General features: G+C 39.5%; 1 protein-coding gene across 4 annotated transcripts in view; it reads left to right on the forward strand.

The window, feature by feature from the left end:
* The window catches only part of LOC149323507 (patatin-like phospholipase domain-containing protein 6), a 101,645-nt gene that overhangs the window by 32,856 nt on the left and 56,418 nt on the right, over positions 1-12,371 (forward strand). For all 4 annotated transcript variants that reach the window (XM_089489084.1, XM_089489086.1, XM_089489085.1 and 1 more), the window contains exons 6-8: positions 1,614-1,754; positions 9,016-9,175; positions 9,497-9,577. In XM_089489084.1, the coding sequence (XP_089345210.1) occupies positions 1,614-1,754; positions 9,016-9,175; positions 9,497-9,577 (382 nt within the window). The remainder of the gene's footprint in view (positions 1-1,613; positions 1,755-9,015; positions 9,176-9,496; positions 9,578-12,371) is intronic.

Genomic DNA, 12,371 nt, shown 5'->3' on the forward strand with positions numbered 1-12,371 from the left:
TGGTGTCCTAGACAATTCCTGTAGGGAGGTGGCAAACTCACCTGGGTATAAACAAGCCCCATCAGTTGCCTAAAACTTCCAAGGGGAAGGGATTCTGCAACCACCTTTCTAAAGCAGCCCATACATAGGGGAAGAGTCTGATTACTTGACTGCTGGGATGCTTTCACTTTAGCTGCCATGGCAACATCCTATGGAATCCTGGGATTTGCAGTTTAGAAAGGATCATTTAGAATTCACAGCCAAAAAACCTTTTGTGCCTCACAAAACTACAAGCCCCAGGATTCCATGGGATGTTACTGTGGCAATTAAGGTGGTATCATAGTGCAATAATTGTCTAGTGTGAAAGAGCCCCAATGATTCAAAAGCTTCTTGCCTTGTCCTCTTTAAACAGCCCAAACCATTACTCTTTTATATTCTTTTTATCAGATATTTGAAAGTTGCAGCTATATTTTTCCATTCTCTCCCAAGGTATACACCTGTGTGTCTATGTGCCTTCAAGTCACCTATTGACTTAGAACAATTTCATGAATTTCACAGAGTTTTTTAAGGCAAGAAATACAACACCTGGTATGTGTTGGTCTTCCTCCAGGTCCTAACCAGGTCTAACTTGGCTTAGCTTCCAAGATGAGACAGGATCTGGTGTCTTTAGAGTATTTAGGCCCCATAAGCTGTACACATACACATGCACAAATTAGGCTAGGCACACCAGATGCTCCCCCGCCACTAGATGCCATGGTATAGAGTGGCGTAGTCATGCCTCCCACCCATATTACTGCTTCCCCAGCTAAAGCACCCAGTGCAGGTTTTCTACCTGTTGTTTTGACCAGTGAGGTGGCTTTGTTCCCCCTTTTCTTTCCCCATTTGAGGAAAACATGAGATGACTAAATCCCAGTACCAAGAGCCATCTGAGTGTGCTTCACTTTCACTTTCCCTCCTGGCCCTGCTCACCTTCCCAATTTGGATGGGTGTATTTCCAATCACAGATCAAGATTGGTATTTCTAATGACAGATCAGAAATAACAAAGCAATTCCTTCCTGCCTCCCCCAAACCTCATGTTGCTTTTGGGAGGAGAGGTACTCTTAGGAGGTGGTAGTGCTCTTTCTGGACCTATTGTGAGCCAGATTTGGACCATTCTTAGGCTAGTTCAGGCCTGCAGGCCAGAGGACCCCCCCCCCCCCGAATTAGCCAATTCTTTGGCTATTGCTCTGCCACCTTTCCAATTGAGCAAAAAGTGTTATCTGCAACAACAAGGGCTAGAAACAACAAGGACGTCAAAAAATTTTAAGTGCTTTAATTTTTAAAAGTGCATGTTGTTTAACCAGTAGTAGCTAACTGCACTCAAGGCTAACTGCCATTTTAGAATTGAAATATTAGATATGTTCAAGGTTTGTGGGTGGACTGGATGCTCTGCTGTTCAGAAATATACCGACTCACCTCCTGTAAAATTGATGCATTTTCACAAACCCAAACCAAAGTGGAATAAAAACTGGCTATTGGCTGCTTGTTTTCTTGGGTAAGTGAGGGAGAACTTGCTTTTGCTCCCTCTTTGGTTTGAGCAAGTGGATCCTACTTTCTTGACTGAGGGATCTCAATCTTTTCTCTCTGTGTTCAGGATCCTACGCATCAAGAAAGAGCTGCCAACCCTTCAGCTGAAGGAGCCACCCCCCTCTGTCCTGGAAGCTGATCTCACAGAATTTGATGTGGCCAACTCACACCTCCCCTCTGAGGTACTCTACATGCTGAAAAATGTGCGGTGAGTATTTGCCAGGGGTTCATGTAATCTCGTTTCAGGGTCTGGATATACACAGAAGGAAGCTGCAGAAGGTGGCTTGGCACTATAACAGAATAGGGGCTGCTTTTCCTCTGCAAAGAGTCTAGATCCTGTTTTCAGGTTCTGAACTCTTTTCTGGAATGTAAGAAGTAAGGCAATCATGGCTGCAGCCAGAGAAGGATAGTTTCCCAGCTCTTGCTTTCTATTCTGGCGTTGAGGAACATGGCATCTCTAATAAGATTGTGGTATATTCAGGACTGGCTCTAGGTATTTTGCCACCCTAGGCAAGAAATATTTAAGCACTCCTGTAGCGCTTCATAATTATTTTCGCTCCTAGATTTCCGCTGTTTCATTTGTTAAAGCTAAACATGACATAAAATTTAGGTTCTAATCCTTGGTCATAGTACTGAGAATTAGTCAAAAAGCCAATTAGATTTTTACAGGTTAAAGACTTTTTTTATTGCTGTGATATTTGGAATGGAGACTAATGCACACATATTCCTATTTCACGCTGGAAGCATTATTCATTCTAATGATGTGGAAAAATCTGGATCCCATCCCCATGAATTTATGGGGTAGTAGTGGTCCATCTATGACCCCTAAAAACTAAAAATCTTCACCTAAGGGGCAGAAAAGGGTGTCACAAGAAAGAGAAGAAAATCAGTAGAGTCACCAGGTGAAAGGCCCAGGGCTGCAGTTTGACACCACTTCAGCTGCCTTTGGCTCCCATGGTGACCAGCTGTCCTAACCGCAAAGGAGGACAAGGCACTTGTAAAATGTAGGGCTTTCAAGTAAAATGGATGACATGACCAAGTAAAAACTGAAACCCCTCATATAACTATAAATTCATGCTTCTTAGTGATGCTCAAAAGGGAGGACATTTTTGGAATTCCTCCTGGACAGAAGACTGAAATGTAAGATATACCCCAGAAAAAGAGGACATTGGTAATCTTGCTGTTTCCATGCTATGGAGCACTGGGATTTGTAGTTTGTTGTGGCTCCACTGCTGTCTGACTGAGAAGGCAAATTCTCCTCCAAAAATCCAAATCCCAGGATTCCATAGCATGGAGCCACATTATTTCTGCAGTGTAGATGCAGCCCATGAAAAAAGGATGGGAATTGTAATTGTAATGTGTTGTTCACCGCCCTGATCATAGGAAGGGCGGTATACAAATAAAATTTTTATTATTTATTTATTATTATGGCTCCAGGGCGAGAAAGAAAAGACACATAATAGGCACAACCACCAAGAGTGGGCAAGCCACACTCTCTCAGCCTCAGAGGAAGACCATGACAAAGCTTCTCTGAACTCATATTGCCAAGAAAATCCTATGGTAGGTTCGCCTCAGGGCAGGGCAGACCTCCTCCTCTTCCAGGACATGTCCTCCATTCCAACCTTCTGTCCAGAAGGTATTCTAAAACATCCTCCATTTTGAGCATGACTAAGAAGATGCATTTACATTTCTAGGAGTGTTTGGAGCTTTTCTTGAGTCCTGTCCTCCCTTTTTCTTGAATGTCTTCCATTTTGTGGTGCCTTCCTTTGCGGTGAAGACATTTGGGAAGAAGACCAAGCTTTTAAAGCGTATTGTTGGAGCCAGTGTGGGCTAGTTGTTTGAGCATTGGACTGTGGATTCAAATCCCAGCTCGGCCATGGAAACCCACTGGGTGGGGGCATCACACTCTCTCAGCCTCATAGGAAGGCCATGGTGAGCCTCCTGTGAACAAACTTTGCCAAGAAAACCCCATGAGAAGGTGGCCATGAGTCAGAAAGAGGTGAAAAGGGAAATGAATAGATGGAAGAACTTAAAAATTTCCTGGATGGGCAAAATTTCAGTAATTAAGATATCCATACTCCCGAAGATGATGTACCTGTTCCAAAACTTGCCAATTATTACAAATGAAATCCCTTTCAAAAAGTGGAATAAGGACCTATCTGATTTCATCTGAAACGGCAAAAAAACGAGGATTAAGACAAAACTATTACACGATGCAGTGGAAAGAGGTGGCCTGGCATTGCCAAACCTAAAACTCTACTATCAAGCCTCGGTGTTAAGCTGACTGGATAAGACTGAAAAAGTTAAAGGTTTTGAATTTAGAATGTGCTGGCGTGATTTATGGTATACATGGGTATCTACTATATGAGAAATCTAAAGTTAACCAGGAATTTAACAACCGTTACATCAGGAAGTCACTTTTAAATGTATGGAAGAAAGTAAAACCAATTTGGGCCTCTGTTAATGAGGCGTGGTTCAAGAATGAGAAAATGTCTTGCCAAAAGTGACATTACAGTGCTGGAAGGAGGACAAAGACGCTTGAAATCAGAATCAGAACTTTTTAAGGACAGATATAACTGTAATTGGTTTCTATATAGACGTCTAAGAGAAAAATTTATGACTGACCGAAAGATAATAGGGATAGGGAAAGGTGATTTGGAAATTGAAAAAATAATTAAAGAAGAAGGCAGACATGAAATTTCCCGTTTATATAAATTGTTGCTAACGTATGATCTCGAACAAGAAGTGGTGACTGGGCTAAAGCTATAGGACAGAATATATCAATGCATCAATGGGAAAGAAATTGGAAAAAAATAATTAAATACACACCGAATCGGGGACTAAAAGAGAACTTAATAAAAATGCAATATAGATGGCACCTGATCCCGCATGTTTTAGCTAAAATTAACAATAACTGCAACAACAACTGTTGGAAGTGTGGAAGGGAAGATGGCACGTATTATCATTGTTGGTGGCACTGTGAAAAGGCTTGTAAATTTTGGTCAGAAATACACATCACAATGGTAGAAATACTGAAGAAAAACCTTAATAAGGATATAAAATCGAAGTGGAAAAGAAATTTTGAAAACTCGTTTTTTATATGGTTTCAGCAGCCAGAATCCTATATGCGGGGAAATGGAAAAATACTATGATACCAACCAGGGAGCAATGGCTGCCTAAATCTATTTCTAAAAGGGAAATCGCCGAATGATCTTTTGGCAACTTGGAAACCTTTTATAGACTATATGAGGGCCAAGAAGGGGAAATATAAAGTTATCATATTTGATGAGTAATGGATCTTAAGAATGTTTAATTAAGATAATAGGTGCAAGTATTAAAAAATTCCATCATGTTGGAGGAATATGTACGTTAGTAGACTAATGAGGTTTATTAGACATTTCATTTCTGATATATCACTGAGAGAAGGCAATTAAGAGCTGGACGACAGTGGGAAACTATAGTAGAATATGGATGTTAGAGGGAAATGTTATGGAAGTAATAAATAGTAAGGTCGACATTATAGTCTTACATATGGACAGTGTAAATATGAAGAGAAGGTCCTTTCCTGTGTCGAGTTATGTAGTATGTAAGAATGATACAATATGTTTTAATTTATGACTGGAAATCAATGAAGAATGTATGCTTAAAAAAGTGTCTTTTTCTTTTTTTCAATAGGTCACTATATTTTAACCACCCTTTATCTATTAATTTACCTCTTTTCATGAACGCCCCATGTGGTGACACCCATGCTGGCATTTGTTTGTATATTTTCTCTTTATATTTTATCCAGATTCTCAACAACATTCTTTTAATTATATAGTCATTAAACTCTCTGTTTTAGGCTAACTTGCTGTAACACAAATATGTGTGCCACTCTTACCTTATGTTAAATCCCTCTAAATTCAGTAAATTCTCGTTTTCTAACTTGATCCAAAATAATTGGTAAATTCTGAAAATAATACATTAATTTCAGTAGTACATTCATTTTTATAAGAGCGATTTTACCCATTAGAGATAGTTGTAATTTTCCCCACTTTTCCAATTTTATTTTCACTTCTTGTCAGCTTCTCTAATAATTATTTTCAAAGAGTTCTGCTTTTTTAGTTGTTATTCCTATGCCTAAATATTTTATTTTCTTCTGTATTTGAATATTTGTCTTTTCTTGGAGCTTCTCCTTTTCTTCTTTAGTCGTATTAAGTGCTAACATTGCTGACTTATTCTTGTTAATTTTCAGTCCTGCCCAACGTCTGTACTCTTCTATTTTTCCTAGAGATTTCCGTATGCTTCTCATCGGCTCCTCAGTTATGATTGCAATGTCATCCTCATGCACCTTGATTTTTATTTCATTCCCTTTTAGACATGTTCCTCTTATTATTTTTTTCTTGCCTTATTTTTATACAGAGGGTCTCTAAACACATAATAAATAATAGAGGTGACAGGGGGCACCCTTGTCTTGTTCCTTTTCCAATTTTGAAGTCTTCTGTTTTATTTCCATTCACTATAAGTTTTGCCCTTTGTTCTTTATATATTTGCTTTATCCACATTGATATATTTTTGCCCAAATCTAATTTGTTAATTAGTTCCATTAAAAAAAATCCAAATTATCGAAGGCCTTTTCAGCATCTAAAAAAAGGAGAGTTGACACCTTTTCCGTTTTTTTCTCCATAATATTCAATCATATTTAGAATTATTCTTGTATGGTGTTTTGTATATATTTTATAATCATTGTTCAGAAGAAATATTGGCCTGTAATTTTGAGGGAGTATCTTATCCTTCCCTTCCTTTGGTATTAATACAATATTGGCATCCTTCCATGTATCTGGTACATCCTTTAAGATGACATTTAATGTTTTTTGTAGGGGGTCAATTAGTACTTCTTGGAAGGCTTTGTAGTAGCTTGCAGGGAACCCGTCTGGACTCGGTGCTTTTCTACATTTTGCTTTTTTGATTGCTTGTTTTATTTCTGTTATGGTAATGGTTTGATTCAGTATCTCCTTGGCTTCCTCCGTTATTTTTAAATTATCTATGTCTTCCAAATAATTCTGTATTTTCTTACTTTGTGGTTTCTACTCTGGTGGTTCTTTATATAATTCTTTATAATATTTAAGAAAAAATTATTTTTATTTCCGTTAACTCTGTATATTTTTCCTGGCCTTCTTTTATCTCTAGAATCATATTTTTTTCTCTTCTCTTTCTTACTTTAAAGGCTAAATATCTCCCGATTTTGTTGCCAAATTCAAATTGTTTTTGTTTCAAATATTTCAGCTTTTTGCTTAGTTGCTTTGTCATTTTACTGTTCAGTTGTTTTTTAAGTAAGCTCAGTTGTTTTTTAAGATTTTTATTATTTTTGCCCAAATCAGTCATAATTTCCTTTTCTTTCTCTTGATTATTTTCTGAATTTTTAAAATTTTTTTCATTTTTCTCTTCTCTGCACTTTTTTTCATAATGTAGCCTTGGATAACTGCTTTTGATGCGTCCCATACTGTTTTCATCTTTACATTTGGGTCTATATTTTCTTCAAAATAAAGCTTTAGTTGTTCACTGATTTGTTTTTTTCGTTGACTCTTCTTTCAATAGATTTTCATTTAGTCTCCATGAGAATTCACTTCTCAATTGTTTAACCTCCATATATATATGATTATGATCCGACAGTTTATTTATCTTTATTTTCACATCTTTAATATCTTTAAATAGCTCTTTAGAGATGAAAAACATGTCAGTTCTTGAGGCCAAATTGTGTGGGGCTGAATAGAATGTGAAATCTTTAGTGCATTGAAATTTCGGTCTCCAAGGGTCTATTAGTGAGAAAAAAATCTTGTAACTCGAAGAATTTGTTCGGGAGCTTCCCCTGTTTTTCTTGTATTCTTCTCCTTGACTTTCTGTCCATTTTGAGGTCTAAGACGCCATTCCAATCTCCCATGTATATGTGTTGATTAAAATTATAGGTTTTAGGAACTTCTTATAAAAATTCCCTTTATTTTGAATGAGTCCGTAAATACCTAATACAGTACCAGTGTTTTTTCCCCGATTAAATTAATTTCTATTCCAATATACCTTCCATCTGCATCATTAATTATTTCTTTTGCAGCTATTGAGCTTTTTACATAAATGGCAACTCCATTTTTCTTCTTTTTCCCTGCACTTACAAAGACTTGCTCTAGTTTAGGATTTTTTAGATATTTTGTGTCTTGTATTCTATTTCTTGTTTCTTGGATGTTCAGTATTTTGATTTTCTCTTTTTTCCAGAACATTAAAGATTTTTTTTCCCTTTTGTAAGCAGAGTTCATTCTCTTAACGTTCCATGAGAGGAACTTCATCTTTCTTCTTTATTAAATTTCTCTCAAATCTCTTAGTTTCTTTTCTCTTGTTCTTCTTTCTCTCCTTCTTGCTCTCCCTCTTCCTTACTGTCATTACTTGAATTTCTTAAATCTTTGTCGTCTCCTGCTCCTCCAGCCGCTCCCAATTCTTCTTCCTGTGTCTCATCTCTATATATTTCTCCAGTGAAATCTTTCTTCGATTCCATAATTTTTCTCCTTATGTCTTCTTGTGCCTTTCCTTCTTATTTCTTTCTTCTTCCTCTCTGAACCATCTGTTGTAGAAAGTTCTTACTTTATCTGGTGTGTCTATTTTATACTGTTTTTGTCTTCATGTAAAGGATATCCCTTCTGAAGGTTCCCATCTATATCTCACATTTTTCATCTGAAGCATTCTTGTTAATGTTGTGTATTCTCTCCTTTCCCTTAATATTTCTGCTGGGACATCTTTGAAAATTTTGATTTCCCCTCCATTTATTGTCAATCTTCTCTCGTAGCTTGCCTGTATGATCTTGTCCTTTATTCTTTCTCTTGTAAAATATACTACAGCATCTCGAGGTAAATTCTTATTTCTTGCCATGGTAGAGTTAATTTGGAAAATCTTATCTACATCTATATCATATTCTGTTGAACATTCGATTGATTCTGCCAACACTGGTATAATTTTTTCTTATAGATTTTCATTGAACTGTTCTTTCAGACCTCTAATTTAAATGCATTTTTTCCTATCCTTTACTTCTTTCATCCTGTGTAGTTCTTTTTCTTGATTCTGCATTTGTGAGAGGTTCTTAGTGATTTTTTTCTACTTCTTCTGTTCTCGTTTTGAGTTCTCCCATTCTCTTATTCATATCTTTGACATCAACTGTTATTCTTTTCATGGTCTCTTTTAAGTCATCTATCTCTTCTTTAAAGTATCTCTGTAATTCATTCCTAGAGACTTTTATCTCTTGTCTTATATTCTTTTCAATCCTTTGTATTGCTTCCAACACTTTAAAATTGGAGTCTGAATTTTTTAACTCTATTGATGATCTTCTTACCATAATTTGCTTCTGGTCTGCTTGTATCGGTGTTTTCCTTTCTTTTTCTTTTGCTACCATGTCTCTTGTGGCAGTTGTGGTGATGGTGTCCTCTTCTTTTTCCCTCTTTCTTTTCCAGTGTGTTGGGGCACTTTGAGAAGCCCTTATTCCTAGAGCTGTGCAAACACATGACCTTCCAACAGTTCCAGCAAGGAGAGTATGTCTTTCGGCCAGGTCAGCCAGATACCAGCATCTATGTGGTCCAAGATGGAAAGCTGGAGCTCTACCTATCTGAACAGGTGAGTGTTGTTGGAGGAAGAATTCAGTAGGTCAGTGCCAAACATTCTGTATGTGGCTGCACTAATTGCTTCTGCTCATTCCCTAGGGCAGGGCCTATATAGCTTGGACATCTTGCAGCAGACCTGCTGAAATGAACAAGATGGGATAAGACCACTTCCATGGTTGTGTCCATATCCCAAACATTTCAGCAAGGCTTCCATGGGAGGCCATGATGGTGTTTTTTGCTCAAAGGCCAGGGTTGGGGTGAGAAAGGGTATTTTCCTTTGGACACTATGGGTGATTCTCATCATGACTCATACGTCTTCGTATGTGTGATTTAGGATGGGAAAGAGACTCTGGTGAAGGAGGTTTTTCCAGGGGACAGCGTGCACAGTCTTCTCAGCATCCTGGATGTTATTACGGTAGGATCCGACTAAAGTATCCAACTTGGTATGGATGAATCTGGCAGTTTCAATTTCTCCTGCATTTTCAGTGTTACTTTAGCATCATAATGTTACACATCCATTTATGTTTTGAAAAGTCAGCATAAAAATATTATATATTTTTATTTGCAATTCCCATAATAAATACATTTGTATTGATATTTTTTCATGTAGATACAGTTTTGCAGCCTTTTAATCCTAATATAATGCCTTTTTCTGTGTACTTTTCTGCAACACATGCATTTTTAAAATTGCAGAACAATGTTGAAAAACCCAGAGAAATGGGAATACTGGAGGATAATTGCTTCTTCTTCATGGTCTTTGCGAATCACACAAATGAGTTATTGTGTGCCTGCACAGCAATGAATCATAGAATCATAGAATCATAGAATCATAGAATCGTAGAGTTGGAAGAGACCACTAGGGCCATCCAGTCCAACCCCCTGCCATGCAGGAAATCCAAATCAAAGCATCCCTGACAGATGGCCATCCAGCCTCTGTTTAAAGACCTCCAAGGAAGGAGACTCTATCACCTTCCGAGGAAGTGCATTCCACTGTCGAACAGCCCTTACTGTCAGGAAGTTCCTCCTAATGTTCAGGTGGAATGCTCGGACACCTCTAGAATCTCTGGGCAAAAGTTAGTTTTACAACTTTCTGCAACTTTTGGGCGGTAGCTCCGCCCACCCCATATATATCCTCTAATGGTCCCGCTCTTCTCCAGTTCCTTCATTCTGCTGTGCTAAGCAGCTCAAGGAACTTCACTAGCTTGGTTTACCTTGCTATCGGCCTTTTCAAATTGATATCTCTGGACTTTGACCAATGCTACTGTTCTTGACCACTCTTACAGATCATCCACGGACCTTGTTACCAATCCAACGGCTTGACTATGGTATTTCTCACTACCCCCTTTTCGCCCAAGGCCTCTTTCAAAAGGTGGGCCAAGTGCGGGGTCAAGATCCCCATGTCAGTCGGACATGACAAATGTGTCCTTTGCCTAGGGAATCACATATCCCAAGGGATTGCCCCCACTGTAAGGTCATGACTTCACAGGCCCTAAAAAACCGTAATCAGAAATTGAAGGCTTCCCTTTATGAGAAGGTCTTTCAACCCTCTCTATCCTCTGCTGCATCCTCGGCCGTAGTTCCCTCCGCAGAGCCGGCCACGAAACCTTCCACCTCAGTGGACCCCAGCGAGAAATCCCTGAGATCAGGAAAAGATTTGTCAGCAGACGCTCCAAAAACTTCCAAGAGGAAGCATGAAGACAAACATAAATCTTCCAAGTCCTCTCATACCGGACAGGACTCGGGATGGGCCAGATCTGCCTCCCCAGTGGCAAAATCTCGCCATAAAGGTCCTCCTAGCATTGTCTCGGCGCCTCCGCCAGACTTGGGACCAACCGCCACTCCAACTCCGACTGCGGCCAACCTGACCACCGACACCGAGTGCCAGCTCCATGGCTTGGACATGCAGAGGGCATTAGCCTTTTACCTTGACAGCACTTCGGTTTTGAGGCGCTCCGAGCGGCTGTTTGTACGCTACTCGGAGGCCAAAAAAGGCCTACCTGTGATTGCGCAGAGGTTTTCCAAATGGGTGGCCAACACCATCCACCTCTGCTATGAACTGTCAGGTAGACTTCTTCCAGTTCGGGTTCCGGCCCATGCAACGCGGGCGGTAGCTACATCCTCCGCCTTTTTGACTGGGATCTCTTTGGAGGATGTTTGCAGGGCTGCTGTCTGGTCCCAGCCACTGACTTTCATTAAGCACTACACCAGAGCCAAACTAGATGCAGCCTTTGGGAGGGCAGTGCTGCTTTCTGGGTTACACTGAATATTATGGTCAATTGCATGTTGACAAAGGACAATGACAAGAGCTCTACCTTTGCATAGTTTTTATTATCATTAATTTGAACTTACAACCTATGTCATGACACTCCCTCCTCCACTGACCCAAGCTTGTCAGTCTAACCCATTTGTGTGATTCACAGAGACCACGAAGAAGAAGAGGTTGCTCACCTGTAACGTGGTTTCTTCAAGTGGTCATCTGCGAATTCACACAAACCCGCCCATCCTTCCCCTCAGTGTCCTGCTTATTTGCTAGCGTTACTGCCGCACTTTACGCGACTCATTTGGAACTGGAGAAGAGCGGGACCATTAGGGGCTATATATATATGGGGTGGGCGGAGCTACCGCCAAAAAGTTGCAGAAAGTTGCAAACTAACTTTTGCCCAGAGATTCTAGAAGTTTCCAAGCATTGCTGCGCAGGCGCATAATAACCCATTTGTGTGAATTCGCAGATGACCACTAGAAGAAACACCGTTACAGGTGAGCAACTTGTTCATTTCAGTTCTCATATACCTTTGGGGTGTGTAAAATAGGGACATTTATGTTAAAATGTGAACCAAACAAATTTTCCCTTTGTTCCTTGTCACATCTCTTTTTTCTCTATCAGCTTCCTGCATTCCAGGTATCTCAGTCTTTATAGATCTTAGATTAGGTGCCTTTTAAACCAACACACCCCATATCATAGAATCATAGAGTATGAAGAGACTCTAAGGGCCATCTAGTCCAAACTCCTGCCATGCAGGAACCACAATCAAAGCATCCCCGACAGATGGCCATCCAGCCTCTGTTTAAAAACTTCCAAAGGAGACTCTACCAAGGGAGTGTGTTCTCCTGTCAAATAGCTCTTACTGTCAGGAAGTTCCTCCTAATGTTTAGGTGGAATTTATTTTCCTGTGGCTTGCATCCATTGCTCTAGACCAGCAGAAAACAAG

Source organism: Sceloporus occidentalis, unplaced genomic scaffold (genome assembly GCF_023333645.1).
Source record: "Sceloporus occidentalis isolate IW3139 unplaced genomic scaffold, rSceOcc1.0.p SCAF_1, whole genome shotgun sequence".
Classification (NCBI taxonomy): domain Eukaryota; kingdom Metazoa; phylum Chordata; class Lepidosauria; order Squamata; family Phrynosomatidae; genus Sceloporus; species Sceloporus occidentalis.